The 19,937-nt window shown below is 37.3% G+C and overlaps 2 protein-coding genes across 2 annotated transcripts in view; one reads left to right on the plus strand and one right to left on the minus strand.

Moving 5' to 3' along the window:
* Positions 1-15,143, minus strand: part of Sit (stuck in traffic) — an 85,347-nt gene extending 70,204 nt beyond the window's left edge. Inside the window, exon 1 of the mRNA XM_070666841.1 lies at positions 15,053-15,143. The gene's annotated coding sequence lies outside the window, so the exon portion shown is untranslated. The remainder of the gene's footprint in view (positions 1-15,052) is intronic.
* LOC139108487 (very long chain fatty acid elongase AAEL008004) lies at positions 1,285-19,165 on the plus strand. The gene is made up of 6 exons (XM_070666840.1): positions 1,285-1,878; positions 9,081-9,153; positions 12,014-12,204; positions 14,027-14,164; positions 14,596-14,838; positions 15,079-19,165. Exons 2-6 carry the CDS (start codon positions 9,093-9,095, stop codon positions 15,433-15,435), a joined length of 990 nt encoding a protein of 329 aa, XP_070522941.1. The 5' UTR covers positions 1,285-1,878; positions 9,081-9,092; the 3' UTR covers positions 15,436-19,165.
* The last annotated feature ends 772 nt before the right edge of the window (positions 19,166-19,937 follow it).

Consider the following 19,937-nt stretch of genomic DNA (forward strand, 5'->3'; position numbering starts at 1 on the left):
ACTCGATATCGAGTGAATTGTAGCATTTCCAACTGTTGTAAGTTTAATCGATCTGTGAATAATTAAGACCGGTATTCAAAGCCGGGATCTTATTCCGAAACTTACAATTTTTTTTTTAAGTGATTAAAGAACTTTTAAGGATCGATTTTTTTCACTTCTGGATACGCTTATCTTTCAGATAAATTATATGTCGATCGCTGTTCATACTTAAAGTCAAACAAAGTATGAATATTTTATCTGAAGATAGTTATCTATATATCTAACTTGCAATTGTATGCATATAAAATAAAAAATGATAAGGATGAAGTAAGTTTTTGTAGTTAGAATCTACATTTTCTGTGATGCATATGACGCAATGATTGAACAACGAAAAAAAAAAAAAAAAACCAAAAAAAAGAAAAAAAAACGGCTGCGTTTTATGCACAAATTTGCTTATAATGATTATAAGTTTATATTTGCAAAGTACCGGGCATATCATTGCACGACGTGACATAATATTCAAATAATTACGATATAATTACAAATTATAATTTTCACTTTTTACAATTCGTAAAAAATTGACTAGGGTTTCGGAACCCGAGAGAGAATTTGAATATCCGAAAATACACGGTTCGCGCTTACGGGCCTACTTGAGATACTTCGAATTCGGCGGACCCCGACGTTCACCATCTGGGATGCTGGGATCCACGGGAAAATTACGGTTGAACGCCGTACCGCGGGATGGCGCCAGATTTCTGACGTGTTTCTCGTCACGGCGAGAAACGGGAGCCTGGGTGCCAGAGCCGCTCCCGCAAGCCGCAAGCGAGGCGAGGCGAGCCGAGCCGAGCCGCGGTTTCCACCCGTTCCCTCATTTCCGTTTACGCGATTATCTATTGCGGCGCGATTAGCGATCAAGTAAAGGATAAGCGACAAGCGAGATCGAGCGCTTTCGAGCGAACAGTCGCGTAATCCGGGGGAGGGAGTGCACGCCGGTGAAAGAGAGAGAAAGAGCGTAACCGGTGCGGAAGTGCGCGCGGATAGTGGGAGGAGGTGACTCGGGGGAGAGTATAACGGAGGATGTGGATGAGCGGACGGGACCGAAGGGAGACGAAAGAGAGCGACGCCGCGGTAGGTAGAAGGTGCCCGGGGTGAAGAGGCGAGATCGACCACGTTCGGGCGAGCGAGAGCGAGCGGAGTGGCATAGGCGAGAGACTCGTCGGCGGTAGCGGACGGACGGGACGGCGGCAGCGCGTCGGTGCTAAAAGGCGGGGACGGTCGTCGCTCGAGCGTGACCGCGTGTGTGAGCTTAGCAACGCGGCGCCAGTCCCTCTCTCCCTTTCTCTCTTTCACCCGGTTCGGTTCTCTCCGTGTCTCACCGTCCCTCTTCTTCCGCTTCGCCTCCCCCTTTCGTGCATCCACCGCTGGGCGACGTGGAAGCGGAGGAAGACGACGCGTGCCGCTCGACAGTGAAGAAAACTTGCGGCCGACGACGGGCAGTCGTTACTCGAGTTTACCGAGCCGCAACGCCCGCAACGCCGACAGACGACGCGTTGTTTCTCGTTGTTCATCTGTTCGCTGCGTACTTCGTCGCGAGGTCGCGGCCGCGCGGGAAGGAACCGACCGCCGGCGCCGAGGGGAAGTAGCGACGATCACGGAAGAAGAGACGCCGAGGTTGTTGCCTCCGTTCTCGGGCGAAGGTGGTGTATCGCGTGCCGTACGTTTATGTGCGCGGTCAGGTGACAATAGGAGGCACGACGACCACGACTACGGCGAGGAGCAGCACGGGGTGCTGTCGCGTTATCGCTGCCGGCTACGTGCTGCTCGCGGACGAGGGTTGCTCGCCGACCGACCGAGGTGGACCATCTTCGCCGGAGAGAGGATACGACCGTGGAATAGCAGGTGGGTGTTACCCGTTTATGGGGCGCGCCGCGTGATCGAGGAGCGTGCACGCGCGCGTGTACCGGCGTCCGTGCGCCTACTTTGAGGTTAAGTGACGCACCTGCAATCGATCCGCCCCGTCGAGAGACATTACCGGAAACCGGCGGCGCGATACCGTTCCTCGACGCGCGAGAAGCCGGTTTCGCCGGGATTACCGCGGCAAATAAATATGATATCATCCTCGGCGGCCGACGAGACTGCCTTTCTGCCCTTTTTCAGTCGTGCAAAGCGTATCGTTCCGGCGAGCTATTCTCACTTCTCTCGTTAACCTACAAAGCTCTTTTTTATCCCCGATTTATTAGAGTTCAAGATACCCGGACTCGCCTTTGCGTATTATCCTCGCGGATATTTCCTTATCCGTGTAACAAGAGATCAAAACCCCGATTGTTCCACATTCCTTTGCTAATTTTACTTGTCGGCTAGACGCGCGTCTTAAAATAAAGATCTTTATGAACGAGTAAAGATACGTTTTGTATTTCTTTTTTATTTTTTTTTTGGGTAGAAACGATAGAATAACGTTCGACCCGAGGATCACATTCTATTTGTTAACACTCTGGTATCGATCAATTTTTTTATCTCGCCAGTTCAATTTACCGAGTCTTGTATATTTTATTTCAATTAAACACTCGTAAAAAAAAAAATGTTTCAAAAACGTACGGTGCAATCGCGTTAACAGTTACAAAATGACCAAAAAATAACATCTTGTGATACACTTATAATAACGTATGCAACTCAACATAATTAATGTACGTGATTTAAATAAGTAGAAAAAAAAAATTGTTAATAAGAAGCTTATTTAAAATTTGATTACTTTGAAGCAGTCACCGATATCAATTTTCAAAATGAATAAACTCGCAGGAAAGAATCTTAATTAATTATGCACAATTTTAAATAAACGAACGGCACATACGTATCTTTAGTACTTTTTAATTCTTTTTGTTAACCGTTGTGCAATATACGATTACCATTTCGCAAATCGTGCACGTTTACGGCTAAATTCCGTTATGCCATAAGCAAACAGGAAAATAATATGCCAGGATATAAGGGTATCTTAAATGAGATTGCATAATGCTTGAAAAATCTTCCGTTTGTTCGCTGCGCCCGCGCGCGTTCGCGGCCACCGTAACGTAACTATTCAATCAGCGTTTTCGATAAAGCCGCATCGTAATCATACGCTTTACGCAAAATTTACTTTCGTTGTAATCGTCAAGTCTAGCTACCGGCGGCTCGAGCGGTTTGTTCGGGCGCTTTCTCTATTACGTTCAAACAGTGAACATTGAAACGTTATATTAACTGATAACTAATAATCATAACTCGCAGTGAACTTGTTGATGCCTTCACGCTTTGGTATCTTAAAGTTTCGAAATGCCCAGTAGCCGATGACAATTATATTTTGCGGCATTCGTATTTCGTTAAAAATAAAAAATAAAAATCAATATATAAAAATATTTAAATGTATAAATATTTTATCGAACCTCTGAATTTTTACTTAACAGAAATCAGCCTTTTATTGGAAAATAAATGCATGCGCGTGAAACGATCTCTATTCATTCTAATGTTTCTCGAATTTCGCATCACTTTCGCGTCGTGATGCACCGATATTGGAATGTTTCTCAGAGGAAATAAATGTCGCGATCGTAGACTATCGAGAATTTTGTAATTTGAGGCATCGTAAACGACTATAAATTTGAAATTCCGCAAAGACAACCGTATAACCGTTTACTTGCCACTTTGTAATTTCATCCTAATGTAATATTAATGTCCAAACGGCTATAAAATCGCTAGTTAATCTGCGCATAAAATAAATTTAAAATGGTTTTAATTTCTTTTTTTTTTTTTATTCCTGCTTTACGTATTTATACATGTGATGCAAACAGTTTTAATATCACGTTTGAATAGTATTCAAGAAGCGTTACAAAACTCAGAAGAAAATGAATGTTTTATGTAGATTATAATTTTACGTAAAGTTTTTTATTTTTTTTGCCAAGTCTTATACGTTTGCTATTAATATTAAAAAGAAAATAACGATTTCAAATCCCACCCATCTTAAAAAAAAATTAAATTAATAAAATACGAAATGAAAAATACAAAAATGTTTTAATGAAATATTGGAGATTAATTTCCTGATATTATGATACTATAAAACCATACGGTATTTCCTATTGATTTTATTATCAGTTAAATTAATGACGGAACATAGACATAGACATTTTTGTGCACGATTGAAATCTCGATCGCGCTAAATTTATAATAAAATATTAACATTTTTCAACATCGATGCTAAAATTTTTTTAACGTTTAAAAAAATAATTTTAAAAAACGTAAAAATTAACGAGTCAATAAGATAGATATTGTTCTCTTTTGCGACTAATTTATCGAAGTAAAAGCTGGAAGATATAGATCTATTTTATTAAGCCGTGCATATCGAAACCAAAGGCCTATAAAAAAAAAAGTTTAAAAATGTTGCAATCTAATAATAAAAAATTGAAATTGAAATGGAAAATTAACGCGGTAAAAGAAAACTTAAGAAAAACATGCAATTGCTAGTATTTTTCCAACGATAATATCAACCTTACGTCAAGAATTACGTGCGCTAGTTAGTTGTTTCCCACAGTTTTAGTTTTCTGTTTTTTTAATAATTGTTAGGTAATTAAAGTATCTTGTGTGAAGAGATTTGCAGATTTTTTTTTTTTAATTATATTGACTCTGAAACCTTGAGAAAAATTCCGAACTGTTATTAGTAACATGTGCATCAAATTAACCTAAATAAATGGGGTTAGATGACGTCGCACAATGTAGCACGAGTCTGTAAGTAAATATATACTATACATAATTGGTACGGCGGGGAGAATCGGAAAATGCGGCTGTGGTTTACCTTTTGATCTTCGCGGAATGTGTGCTTATTCGTTATTCAATATTAATACAAATCTATTCGAATAAGATCGCCACGTGCGAATCTTCAGATGCCCTCAAACTACACTCTATCAACCCGATTAATCGAAACGATCTTGAGCACGGCCCAACAAAAAAAAAAAAAAAAAAAAAAAAAATAATGCAAAGTACATTGTGTAAATATAGAATACACACGCTTTGACCCGCATAGTCGCGTGCCTAGTTAAACTATCGATAAAAGCTCCGTACTCACGTTCGATCGTCGTTGTATTCTTACATAGACCACGAGAAGTTTAACCCTTCGCGTTTTCGATCCTCTGTAATGAAGGGGGCTTTTTAATTTTACGACTAACGCGTGAACGTATAGGCTTCCATTAGAATATGAAACTGAAATGGACGTGCGTATCAAAATCCGACTATAACCACGTTTTTTTTTTTCTTTTTCAATCTTTTTTTTAAATGATTACTATCATTAAATTCTGTACCAATATTGTGCGATATTGCAACGAAGACATTCTTTCGAAGAATTTGCTTACGAAAGAATTAAGAGAAAGTACGACTTGCATGATTACGTACGCAAGTTCCAACGATTTCTGCGTATGATTTTGGCTAGACCCGATCAAATTAATTATCGATTAATTCAATGGCAAACCGAATATTCGATCCTTGGTGAAAACGGTGAGAAAGCGGCCTCGAGTCATGTAACTTACTTATACGTAGTTTATATTTTACTATCTTTACAGCTACTTTGGTATTTTTTCAACCTTCGCACGTTCAATGCCAACGTGATTATATTCTGTTCCAGTGTCACGTATACGTTATACAAAAATCTCGAATATGAGATTATCAACTTGTCTTCGCTTGCGATTTCTACCTTGATCGTGATTGTTGTACCCGAACGTGACATCTTCTTCACGTTTCCCGTTGCGATAACGTAATCTTCTATTATGATCAAAAAATATTCAAGAAACTCAAGGCGAGTGTTATTAAATAAAAAAAAAATATCCGTGCTTATTGTTCTTAATTATGGCCTAAAGGCAACATTCCGTCTGCGATATAAGAACGATAAAGCATTAATTACGTTTGTCAGTATTATTTAATCTGTATTACGTGTCGTTCGTATAATCGACTGTATTACTGCAATACGGCAAGTGAATACAACTTTCTACTCTTGTAAAACGCTATAAATATCATAAAATTATCATTCATTAAAAAACTATAAGGTGTAAACACTCGCTTTTTCAACTGAATTCGAAACGAAGCACCGTGATTATCGTTTTCTCTGCCCTGTCATTTCCGTTGTTAGCACCTTTCGTGGAATGTGCCTAATTTCGCATGCAAAGTTTCTTAATCCTTTACCCTTAATTACGCAGTCCGATTCGTAGCGATCAATAATTTGTGAGTTAAATCTTACATTTATTGTTCACTTATTTCATCATGAATCCCTCGTAACTATATATACTGGATTTATATTTATTCTATCGATAATTATTGTAAAATATAAAACCACGACGCGTCGCCATAAATTAACATAAAAAATTTATTCGGACGCATAGTTTCGTCTAGACTAATAAAATAAAGAATGCGTTATTTGATAATTTACGACTGACGTCATAGGAAATTCAATAAATTAATTCCTGCTATCGACAATGTATCGCGTGCTATTAGCTGACGTTAATAATTATTGCAATCCTCAAACGGTGCAAATTGATATTCCTAAGAAACGTTTGAAAGCAATATTTCTTTAAAACTTTATTTATCACAGTATATCTCGAGATAATAAATTTTTTTTCTCGCCAACTTTTATGATGATTTAATTTAAAGATAAAATTTTTGTGTAATTAGCAACGAGGTACAATCACCGCGCGGGATATGTACGATAAGATATACAAATCGGTTCGAACAAAATTTTATGTTTAAATTCATCGAAATATATGTTTGAAAAATATTAATTTTTGGCGAATTATTTTCAAAATACTCCAAGCAGGTCAGTTCGATCGTGAGATTAGTTAGAAAATACATGATTTCACTTTACATCGTATATAAACAAAATGAATAATATCTTGCTCGCATTATATGATTCTCTCTGAGGGATATCGTTCACGATATCATTATGATAAGAAGTTTGTCTATATGACGTGCAATAATGATCTATAGATTAATTAGTAACTGCGATCGAATCGATTACGCAATACCGTAACAAAAAACATGCAGCTCATGTATATTTGAAATAATACTAAATAGCTTCGTCAAAAATTAAGTAAATTACTGTCTTATTTTTATGGTTATTACTTTGTAACCGATCAGTAAAACATTGAAAACGATTCTAAAATGACATGCGCGCTAGTAAAAGTTACTGCGCGATATAAAGTATACGATTTTCTGTCAAGAATAATAATTGCCACTTGTCATAAGAAAATCACACTTAATTATACTTAATAGCATATTGCACACTATAAGATACATATCTAATGATATTTCACAAACAAAAGCTGTTCGTATGTCTACAATTTATTGCAAAATTGATTTGTTAGAAATGAATGCAAGCGTGCACACTTGTAGAGAAATGGGCAAACTGATTAATCTGGTTTTATGCCACTGATAAGCTTACGACGTACGTAAGCTTACTGTACGTACTGATAACAACCTACGAGTCTGATGCTACATTTAAAAAAAAAAAAAAAAAAGTTTTTAAATGCCATACGTTCTTTAACAAAAAAAGATACAGCGTTTACGCGTTAACATTCTTCCGTTCTGCGATTTTCTTTTTTTTTTCGCGTCGCAAATCATAAGTGATCGTTGAAAAGACGTCAGACACGTTAAAGAGTTAAGACATCCAAATATTTGTGATTTAACGACATACGTCACATGTATCTTTTATGCCACCTAACTCTGGTGCAATTGTTTCTGACGCGTAATCGTGTATTTAGTAACTTTCTCGCGGCACACTTCGCGGTGCCGAAGGTGGCCTCTCTCGTGTTACTTTTCCGTCTCCCCTTTTTTTTTTTTTTCTCTTTCCCCTTTTTGTTTCAAATACTTGCCACCGATGTCTACTCACCTGTCTGTTTACGTAATACGCGTAATCGATCGGGGAAGCTACGTCGAAAAAGTAAGAGAAATTTACGCGACTCCTATAAGTCTCGGCTAATCCCGGCTCGTACCGGCATATGCCCCTTGTTGGTGTCGACATTATCTTTTTTAATCATTCAACGATAGCACACGACACGACACGACACGACAGGACTCGGAAGGCTCGATATAAAGTTACAACGATAAAAAGAGAGAATCGATAACAGCGTACGCGACTGTGGATACAGCGAATATTTGTATCACGATGGGTTCTATCGCGATCGTATTTTTTTTTTTTTCTTTTTTTCTTTTTTTTCTTGTACTTCGAATTCCTTTCGCGAGGAATCTATGTCATAGTATGCGTCGTTACGTAATCGTAACCTAGAAACCCTATTGCAATAAATTTCTCGAAACTCCCATTAAAAGAATATTGGCAGATGACAAACAAGGTGCGTAATGACCATATCACTTCGGCGTGCAAGAGTAATTCATTCTTATTCATGGCGCGGCGCAAAGACTTAAACTCTATGCCATCTTTACACCGCCTGGACAATCGTCGAGCCTTTGCATGTACTAAAGTGCACTTATCAAATATGAATTAACTACGTAATCGTACGTAGGTCCCGTACTCGCTTTAACGCGATCGAGCGCGTAAATACACCCGCCCACATATACAGTCGGTCGCATTCGACTACGCCTACCTTCCTTACATCGAGATTAGAGCTCAGTATGTCAATGGCAACGTCATCGCGGTCGTCGTTTGAATGAAGAGATTCGACGAAATGTTAGCTCGACTACATTCTGCGGGTGACCGTTATTTCGACCCACTAACAGGCGACGGGTACCACGATATTTGACACACAAAAATGGGGCGAAGCGTGAGAGCATTAAAAAAATCGTACGTGAATGCTCGGAAACAAATTCAGCTGGAACAATCGATTTTCTCGGCGTAATATAATTATGATTTTTATCTTACGATTTTTTTTTTTTTTTTTTTTTTTTATTTACATTTTAATAACAAGATGTGGTTTTCAAGAGAACGAAATAAACTGTAATTACTTATATAATGATTAACTTTGTTATTTAGTCTACTTTGACGTCATTAAGAATACTTTATTGACTTTAGTCGATTTCCTTAAGAATTTTATTCTCAATAAAATAAAAAATAATAGTAATAACTGTTTGTTATATTTTCTTTTCAGAAATAATTCAAGATGACGAGCGCAGTGACAAGCTTAGTGCATAGTTATAGGGACCTTATGGACAATCAGTCCGGTAAGTTTGTTTTTTAATTAATTATATTCTAATATTATTTCCATTATAAATAATATATGCTCATATTTCAAATTCCTTTACGTCCGGTTTAACCTATTCTCTATATTTTAATATATAATTTTTTATGCATATTTTTGTGTGAATTTATGAATACGAATGAAATGAATACGTAGATGCTAAGTGCCATTCCTCTCTACGAATATCATGAGATTACGTTATAATTAACAACATAGTTTACACTAATTTATACAAAAAAAAACATTTTTTTTTTATGTCAAGAGAAAAAGTGACAGGTCACGATTTTATAAATTAATTCATTTTCAATAACATTTTTAAAGGTCTTCTTCTTAACATTTCTAAACGACGATTGTATAATATGAACATTCCTACATTTCGGCGTTAAAAAAAAAAAAAAAAGGAAAAAAAAAAACGTGCTAAAAGCTTTTTGAATTAGAAGATCAAGTGGCGATAAAAATTGTTTGTTCCACTTTTGTTAGACACTGTAAATTCATAAAATTGTAAAGTAGCTCGAAATACATTCTATGTTGACACATTGCGTCAATAAGCCACGTGAATTAATGTAATCGCACGGTGAAATGTGTTTATGCGCGCCGTTCTTTTCTTACTGATATTATGTAATACCAGTAGTTTCGCAAATAAAGGAGAGAATATGAAGGACTTTTATATAACGTGACCCATTAAATGGTCCAGTCCTGGATGTTTTAAATGTCATTAGACATGATGTTCGCGTACGCGAATGTTGACAGACGAAAAAGAAGGAGATCGCACTCCACCGATCGGATGACTTGTCCGCGAGGAGGCTGTACAAATTTATTTAAGAGGTCGGAATGACGAGAAGCTTCTCGCCGGAAATCTCGCGCGTATTACATCCCGAAATTTCAACGATTCCGAGAGTCTGTTTACCGCGCGTATTTTCACAGCGACGAGAAACTCCCCCTTCGGATCTTCCGGCACGGTGCGAGTCAATATCGTGTCGTAACGCCGGCGAGCGTTCCGTTTCTAATTTCTCCGAGGACCGTTCGAATCCTTGACCCCCGTTTTCTATAAAGCGAATCATTCAGAGTTCCCGGCGCGATATTTTTCTGCGTATCTGCACAGCGATGTGGGAGACGTTCGTTAACATGCGTAATTGCGTAAATCAAGTAGCCATTGCCAAATCTCAAGGAGGCATACGTATACACTTGCCGGTAATTGCGGAGTATACGTATACGCCAGAAAAAGCGGAAAAAAGAAACCGGCGTAAAAATTACAGACGGCTTGTTCGCGTGGCATCAATACACCATTGACGCGGTAAGACCGGTGTGATCTTTAATTGGGGCGTGACGGGAGCGAGAAAATTCTACGGTATGATGTTTCACCATGGCGTCTCGAAATCGATGAAAACAGTAACCGTTAGTGTGGCGACCGATATTCTTTTTTTTTTTGTTTCTTTTTTTTCTTCGTTTTTCCCCGTTCTTAACGCGGTGGAAAGGGGGAGGCTTCGTGTCACGCGGAAAACAGACGTACTCCGACGTAGCGGCGACGTTGGTACCGGTGGCAGCTCGTATTTTCCGCTAATCGTAGGCCGTATAGACAGGAAGGCGCCCACCGTTGCTCGATCGTTGCGACGGTCGCCCTTTTGCCGCATTGTTGATTTCGTCAAAGTCCTCGCGAAGATATTACATAACGGCCGAATACGCGAATAGACGAAATTCGATGCAATATTCACTGTCGCCCAGCGCATCGCTTTGTCATTACAGTTGCGTGCCTCGTAACTCGCCTGCTTGCACTCACTTTCCTTTCCGATACCAGCCGGCATGCGCTCGTTATTGGGACATCGTTCGCGCGCCGCTATTTTCTTCATCGATTAGCGGGCTTTCGGTGTGCATTCGACTTTTCAACGTTAATATCGGTGCATAAATCTTTTTTTTTTTACGCTAGGATTCAACGGACGTTTTAAGAGCCGTCAGCCTGCAACCGTGAGCTAAGCGATCAAATTGGCTCGTTAATTAACGACACCGTGCACCGTTAAAACCGTGGCGCATAAAGCGGTAAGCCGCGTCGCATCGCCGGCTTGTAATCGGTCACTTGTGCATTGACCACGAGCCCAAGCTGAGAATGTTGAAAAAAAAAGTAGAGGGAAAAGAGAGAGAGAGAGAGAAAAATCGCTCCACGTATCCGCCAGGTCGTACGAGGGCAATTTAGCGGAAGGCGACTGCTCACTCATTCGCGCCTCGTGCACGCACTCGCGCCTTTTTCTGCTTCCTCCTCGCCGAGGGTGGACGGAAAAAGGCGATGGCGTTTTCTAGGGTGCTCAGAAGACCGAACATGTTACCGCTGGAAAGTCATCGCTCGGGATAATAATTCTCCGTGAGGCGCGCGCTCAGAAATTTTCTGTTTCTAAAGTAAAAAAATATATGTATAAAAAGAAAAAAGAAAAAAAAGAAAAAAAAACGCAAAACGACAGTCGACGTTTGATAAACTTTCTTCGCGGTCGATACCGGCGCGTTACAACACTAGCAGATTCGAACGCGGATTTGTCAAGAGTGATGCAACAAATTCTTGCCCGCAACGGGACTTCCTGTAGTCAGTTACGAATTTCGACCCCGTTACAGGTGCTCGTCGCGCGAAACGTTGCATAATTCAAAGACAACGTTTAAATTGTCATTGGCTGTGCCACTTTCTAACGTGCATATGATACACATTGCGAAGTATCGATATTCCGCGGGAGCACCTTTTCGCTTTGCCTCCTTCCGCTGGACCCTTTCCCGTCTACTTCCATATCAAGATTCGTCCACGACTTGTCTTCGCTTGCCGATTGCCTTCTCGCTGTTTTACGTTTCTTTCCGCTTGTTTACAGATTCCAGGGTAAACGATTGGGCAATGATGAGCAGCCCGATCCCAACTCTGGCGATATGCCTGTCATACGCTTACTTTAGCAAGGTTCTGGGACCGAAGCTGATGGAAAACAGGAAGCCCTTCGACCTTCGCCGAGTTCTCATAACGTATAATTTGCTACAGGCCCTCTTCTCCACGTGGATATTCTACGAGGTTCGTTTACTTCTCCGAATTTTTCCACGCCCGTGTTTGTCGGAGGGATTAACACGTACGCTCGCGAATTTTACCGATTCAAGAATGCCGGGTGTTCAAGTACAACTTGTTTTGTATATTTTTTTTTAACAATCCGCCGAAGGAATAACAGTTTTCGTTAAAAGTCACGACTCAGGACGGTTTCGCGTCGAACAAAGCCGACAGGATAACTCCTTTTATAAATTGGTAATCGCGACGATTTAACCGCGATTGTCTTTCCGCGGTGTACTCAACATAGATAATTGCCTTCAATTATTTCTTCGGCTTTTATTTCGACATGGTCAATAACTGCCGTTAGCTCGAGCAACGATACGCGGTTCTGGAGGAGTATTTCGAGCGAAATGGCGATATTCCGCGTTGAAATAATCTTACCAGAAAGAACCATTTTGAAATAATTCTTATTTAGTGTTTTCCTTAATATCTACTCCGCGATTGTATAATTTGTAACATTTACATTCTTGTATTTTATTTATAATGTTGATAGCCCACCCGAAGTGATCCAGATTAGCTCTCGTAAGCTCAAGTTTATCATAAATTCGATAAACGTATCTCTTTCTTAATTTTTACTCTCGTAACCTTAATTATAATAAAATTCTCATTGCCAGAATTTTGGAACACATTAACGTCTTAATTATATAACGATATGTGATCTATATGACATGGAATGGATATTATGCACGCATAATTTTACATATTAAATTTTTACCAAGAAAGGTTAGACGAATAATTGAACTTGTGACAAATGATAGTCAACTGCGTAATAAATTTACTTTTGCATATCACAACGTAGCTGGTGCTACGAAGTTCAATGTCACTTTTGGAGTATATTCAATGGAATGCAAATTAATTACGCTAATTCTTGAAAGGCAATTGATAATAATGAATAAATTATGCACAAAAAAAAAATTGATTTAAATAAAATATTACTTTGTAACTTGTTCGTTGTGTAAAAAACCATTGGTTTTTTTTTTTAAATTTTTTGTTAACGTTTGAAAGACAAGCTATATTCAGAAATCACGTTTTATTTCAGAATCTCATATATCAAGTTCAGTAAGATACAAACAGTATAATTTTTTTGTGTTTTTAAATATCTTAATATGACAACGTCTTAGCTATAATAATTCATTGCCAAAAATAAATATTATTTAATTATTGAGTTAAAACGAGACATTTAATTTATTGCAGACTGCAAAAGGTTAATACCAATTACAATCAGATATAATAATAAATTTAACACGATCGAATGAATTGTTTAGTAGGTCAAAGTTTACTTTTTGAATTGTTTTATTTAAGTGCAGAAGTACTTTAACCGGCGACTCAGTCTTTTATATATTTAATGCGTTTTTTTTATTTATATATTTAAATCTCAGTAACAAATTGTGATTCGATAGATAATTTAACGCGGTTAAAGATCAAGTATAAATGAGAATAGGGGAGTGTAAGACTAATTTAGTCCGCAAACACGATGGTTGTCTTTTCGACGCGTAACAGATTATAATTCTAGAGTAATTGGTACCATTTAGCGAATTAATTCCACGCTCGCAACGACCTCATGAACGTCCGATGCCTTTTAACCACGCAAATTTATTTTTAAATTCAAGGAAATTTAGTCTAATAAGTTTCTAATCCAAAAATTACACCTCCGTTTGATGGACGTATGCACTTGTACGTGCACATAACATATTTAATAACCATGAAGCTCATGTGGAAAAAGAAATAAGATCTCGCATAGTTAAGATTTGATTTTTGTGGCAACGTAATAGTTCGAATGTTATTCTTTCAGTATCTCATGAGTGGTTGGGCGCGAGGTTATAGTTTTCGATGCCAACCGGTGGATTATTCGTCTAGCTCGATGGGCCTCAGAATGGCAAGAACCTGCTGGTGGTACTACTTTAGCAAATTTACCGAGTTCTTCGATACGGTAAGTATCGATTTTCACTTGACTTATCAATGTATAAGATAAACCGGAACAAATGTAAAAATGTAAAAGTTATTAATCGATAAATTCATTTACAGCTTTGATATAAACTTTAACGAGCATCCTGTCTGAAAAACTTGCGGAAGATTTTTTTATAATTTCTAAAAAGAGTTGATTCTATTTATCAATTCAATGTACATATATTTATGAATGTGTACATTAAAACTTTACATTACCGCCTATTCTATTATTTTGTTTTTAATTTTGTCAATGTGAAAAAAATTATGCTTTTTTTTTATAAGCGTTTTATATTTGCATTATTACCACGTCACTAGAAAATTAATATTTAATAAATATGTAATGTTTTGAATCAAAATTAAACAAAAGAAAAAAAAAAAAGATGACTGATAATTAATTTTCACGGTTGTTTTTAGCTATTCTTTATTCTAAGAAAGAAGAACCAACACGTCTCAACTCTTCACGTAATTCATCACGGGGTAATGCCTTTTTCTGTATGGATGGGAGTGAAATTTGCACCGGGCGGTCATAGCACATTTTTTGCTCTCTTAAATACTTTCGTGCACATCGTGATGTACTCCTATTATATGGTAGCTGCGATGGGACCGCAGTTCCAGAAGTATATTTGGTGGAAAAAGTATCTTACTACTATGCAAATGGTAAGTTCAGCATTACTCCACATTATTACGTATTTAGAAGTGATAATTATTAGACTTTGACGCAATACCACAACTTATAAATAACGATTTCGAATTCTACGTGACTCTTAATTATAAGAGTGACCGTTTCTGGTACGCGACGATTCGATGCAGGTTTCGTGTATCGTGAGAATTTTTATCGACGCCTTTGTTATTATACATATGTTGTACTCACCTAGCAGTTTATCCTCCCAATTTCAGATACAATTCGTGATGATCATGTGCCATCAGTTCCAATTACTCTTTACCGAGTGTAACTATCCGCGCGGCTTCATGATCTGGATCGGCTTGCACGGTGTCCTATTCCTCGGTTTGTTCTCGGACTTCTACAAGACGAAGTACACAGACGACTCGAAGAAAAACTCCGCGAAGAAGATACAAAATGGTACATCCGGTGGAGCTTGCATGCCGGTTTTAGATGATAATGATAGCTCGACGCACAACGGTGTTTCCTCGTACACCACGATCTATAACAAAGAGTACAACAGTTGTTACAGCAACGGTACGAACAACGGTTACGTCGCTAACAATAACATTACGGAGAAAAAACTCGCTTAGGACATGTGGGAAGCTCGAACGTTTTTTTCGGTTTGCCGGTCAACCGCTCGTCTTGTCGTACCTACAATCATTCATCTATCGTGAAAAATTCTTTCATAACGTGTTCACAAACTCAGGTATGAGAACACGAAGAGAAATTGCACGTGTGTAAAAAGGACAACAAAGAGACGAGGTTCTTTAATGAAAGAACTGGCTGCATAAAGCGAGACGTCTTGTTAAATATTCTGCGTTGTTAGCAGAGCAGTAGTTGTGTTCACTAACATAGTATCATTGACGACAGGGCTGTTACGACGTCCGTATTAAAGATAATTGATTGCTAGAGAAAAAAAAAAAATAAAATAAAAAAATTATATGGCTAAATCTTCATTTTCGAGTCTTAATGAGATATGGCGTCGTCTTTAAATTAGTGATTTATAACATCTGCCATACGAAACTAGAACATCGATAATATTATCGGAAATCGTTAATAGTACAGATAAGAGCATTAGCAAAACAAAGAAAAAAGAAAAACTACTTTTGTGGTTTTAACATTTTGGTATAAAAACTGTGTTGCGATTTATTAAATTCCTAAATTGCGACTAATCTAACAACGCTAATTAGAGAGAGATTGCATTCGACAAGATGCGTGAATGTGAGAACGAGTTGGGTAACGTTAAAGCGCACACACACATGACAAAGAATATTGTAGAGCATTTACCGCCGACAATTATTGGCAAAGACGACATGTTCGTTGTGCGTGCAATTTTTTTTTGTACTAGACGTATGTGTTGACTACGAGTGTGGATGTTTCTTAGTCGTATGTAATTTTTCAAAGCATCTCCTAATGATGCACTTGCTGAAACTAAACCCTTTCTCTCGTTTTACTTATTATCGACTTTGTCTCTTTCTAGCTCCAACTGTGTTCAAGACAAAACTCCGATATTCTTAAAAATTTATCAGGATACAAACGAATTCGCTTAAAATATACGACGGAGTTAAATAAAATTATATTGACAATTATAAGCTAATAATTCGTAAAAATAATCGTGAAGTAACTTTCCAATAAATTTTAAAAAATACCTCGTTTCTTTTCGTAAGTAATTTTTTTTAAGCATAACCAATATTAAATTATTATGATTCTAAAAGTTTTATTTTAAATCTTCAAATTTATAATCTCTTATGTATGTGAAATGTGTTGTGTTCTTTTTATTGCTAAAAAAATAACTGTAATTTCTTCAACCTTGACAACTGGTGCTTTTTATCGATCAAGCTTGATAAAAACCTTACGAGTTATTAGTGATATAAGTCAACTATACCTATGTAACTTTCTACATGTTTAATTCATTGCGTGGCTTGATTCTACTGATAGTACAGTGTTATCTATAGCTGCCGAAAAGAATTTGTTCATCACTTTGTTCGCTCTGTCTTTAAATACGAACGGCAATGTAAGCCGCAGTGCGGCTTGTTATTATCGTGTACGATGCAACACGGTCGCTTTGATCGATCGGAAAAGGTGCACGATATTCATGTCGCGAGAATCACGAAGCTCTAGTAGTGTCGTAGAATCAAGCTTGAAGAAAGGGAGCGCGCACTTACAAGTAACAAGCCTCTCTTACACGCAATCCGTACATTTGGTCATGCGGTCGCAGTGGATTTGAACAAGTGCAAATGTGTCACAAGATATGTTATACTCACACGCGCGAACAATATTATATTTGAGGGAAAGGGCAAACGTTTAAAGATCGTAATAGTCGCACGATAAGATTATTATATTTGTACACTTCCTATTTTTATGAATATATTATTTATGATGATCCAGACTTAATTAAATCTCTGATAATGAAACACTTCTCTCGACTGTAATAAATTCAACCTCGGCTATTTTTACAGGCGAATAAGCTAGCTCTAGAAAACGAGAGTGAGAGAATTAAACATATAGTCCTATATCGTGTTCGTCATAACGAGCTTCCTCATGAAAGTATACATGCAACAGGCGACAATTAATTTTGAAACAAAATTAGTATTGGAAATTAATATTGTCAGTGAAATGCACGTTCTTTCATTTATGTGTACAACGAGTTTTGCAATTGTAAGAGGTTTTAATTTTTCTGTAGTCGATCGCGCAGTGACTCGATAAAATACAAAAGCGCACATAAAATATAATTTATATAAGACCGGATGTGAAGTATAAGTGTTAAAGAGCGTGGCTGTATATTTCCATGGATTATTACATGCACACAATTAATTTACGTATCTACACCAACGCGTTTCCTATATTTCTGAATTATGCACTTTGATTACTTACTAATGCGGTCACTAATTTTGCATTATTAATTTGGATCGTTTAATATTCATTTATTGAGGCTACGCCATTTTGGCTTCAGCATAAGCGTAAAAACATTGCCGTGTCATAACAAAATGTACGAATGACAACGCAAACACATAATCTGAAAACTGCCGTAATTGAATAAGAGCGTGCACGAAATTTTATAAGAAAATGCGAATAAAATGCGGAAAACCTAAACTAAGAGAAATATAGCGAGTTTTCTCAAGCGTTTAAAGATAGAGCTTTATGCGAGTTTTTATCTTACGCACAAAGTGAAATGCGATAAGAAATAAAGTTATTTCCTAACTAGTTAGACGTCTAGATGAATAGTTAGACCTACTGTGTTACGTTATCTTAGTCTTGTTTAAGTTGTGATATTGTGGTATAATAATACTAATTAACACATTTAAGAAGAAAAACATTTGGCGAAATAGACGACGCAGTGTAATTTGTAACTTTTTTATGGGTATCTTTATAAATAACTGTTTTTAGCGGAAATAGTGAATCACATTATGGCTAAAGGACTGAATGAAGAATTCTATTGCTTATTAAAACGCACAGAATTGAACGATAGCACAAAACATTTGCGTTCTTTGTCATCCAGCCAATAATCAGATTGTAAAATTTATTAGCAGAGATTCAGGATAAATCTTCCGACTTTTTATCCTAGGGGCGAACGCAATACTCCTACAAATTACCGTTGCTACTGCATTGTTACACTTAGTTAACTTAATTAAACGAGCAGGGGATTTTTTTTTCTCACTCATGAACCGTACAATAATTTCTTAACAAAAAAACCAAATTGCTACAGCTGTCTGCAATATCGCGGGGTGTATAGCTTTCTTCATTCTTTATAAATATCGTTAACTATGGAGAATATGATTATCGTTATTTATGACAAGGTAATGAATATTGATGTCCAATATTTGTCTTATTTTTATATTCTAGAAATATTTCTATAAATTCTGGAATTATACATGAAATAAGACAGCTGTATTGTACGTTTTATTTGTTTTTAAATTAAAAATATCTTATTCTTAAGGTTGAAATTTATATATTCAAATCTGTTTCTTAAAAATAATTCTTTACATTGTTTAACGTTTATTGGTTTATTTAGCAAGTTATACGTGTAATGCAAAGATCCGCATAAAATGTTGAGGTATAATGCCGAGTAATAAAGCGATACTTTCACATGTACATAGAAACGAGTGATCTGTGCGCGGATGGTGTGCTATCACGTTTCACAATTTCATGTTTTTCAAGCGCATTTGAAAGATCTGCCGAAAGTGCGACAAATTGCTACAATGAGAGAGCGTATCGCGTCATGTACCTAAACGTTACGAGCTCTGTAATGATTCTCATTATATTTTTGTACATAATTGGGGAGAATTACGAGAGAATAATAAAATGATTGAAGTGAAAGAAGCCTGACATATTCGAACACTCAACCAAGCTGTGAACAAAATCTAAATTTACCCAATTAAAAAATACGCTTATAAATAATTTCTTTACATATGCAATATTAATATGAATACTGATCGATAGAAAAAAATTAATTTTTGTATCTAAAAATTTAAAATATTCAAACAATTGTATTTTTCTCAATTTAAAGATTGATTCTTTATTATTAAAATAATTGTATGATATTAATGTAGCTTGCAGTGCTGGAGTAAAATATATTTTCAAGAATCCTCGCGTTAGAATATTTTAACGTGAGGATTTTTTAAAATTGCCATTTTGGAGCGAGCAGGATCACAAAGTAATAAATGACGAGCAAGTGATGTACTCACCCGTATGTCTTTTGTCCTCAGCCCGTGGCCACTTTGTCCTCACCCGATGTTCTTTCGTCTTTCTCCCTCCTTTGTCGACTACGTGACTGCTCTTTTTGTGATGCTCAACTCGCGAAAATACGCCTGATTGCGATCACCCGCACACTTGGTTGAAAACATATGACGATCGCGCGATATTTTCCACGGCACTCCCGACGATGATCATACTCTGCGTACATTTCGTTACACTAGCACGAACATTTAAACCGATAAAATACGAGCGGCCAAAAATACGATATGTTCGACGATCCGTGAGTCGGCCGAAAGATATCTTATAAACCGTAAAAAAGCTCGTGTGACTTCGCGCGGTAGAGCTCGCGGTTTTTGCGTCTTACTTGGCCTGACGTTTTATATGTCGTCGTGCTGTA

This window comes from Cardiocondyla obscurior, linkage group LG15 (genome assembly GCF_019399895.1).
Source record: "Cardiocondyla obscurior isolate alpha-2009 linkage group LG15, Cobs3.1, whole genome shotgun sequence".
Taxonomy (NCBI): Eukaryota; Metazoa; Arthropoda; class Insecta; order Hymenoptera; family Formicidae; genus Cardiocondyla; species Cardiocondyla obscurior.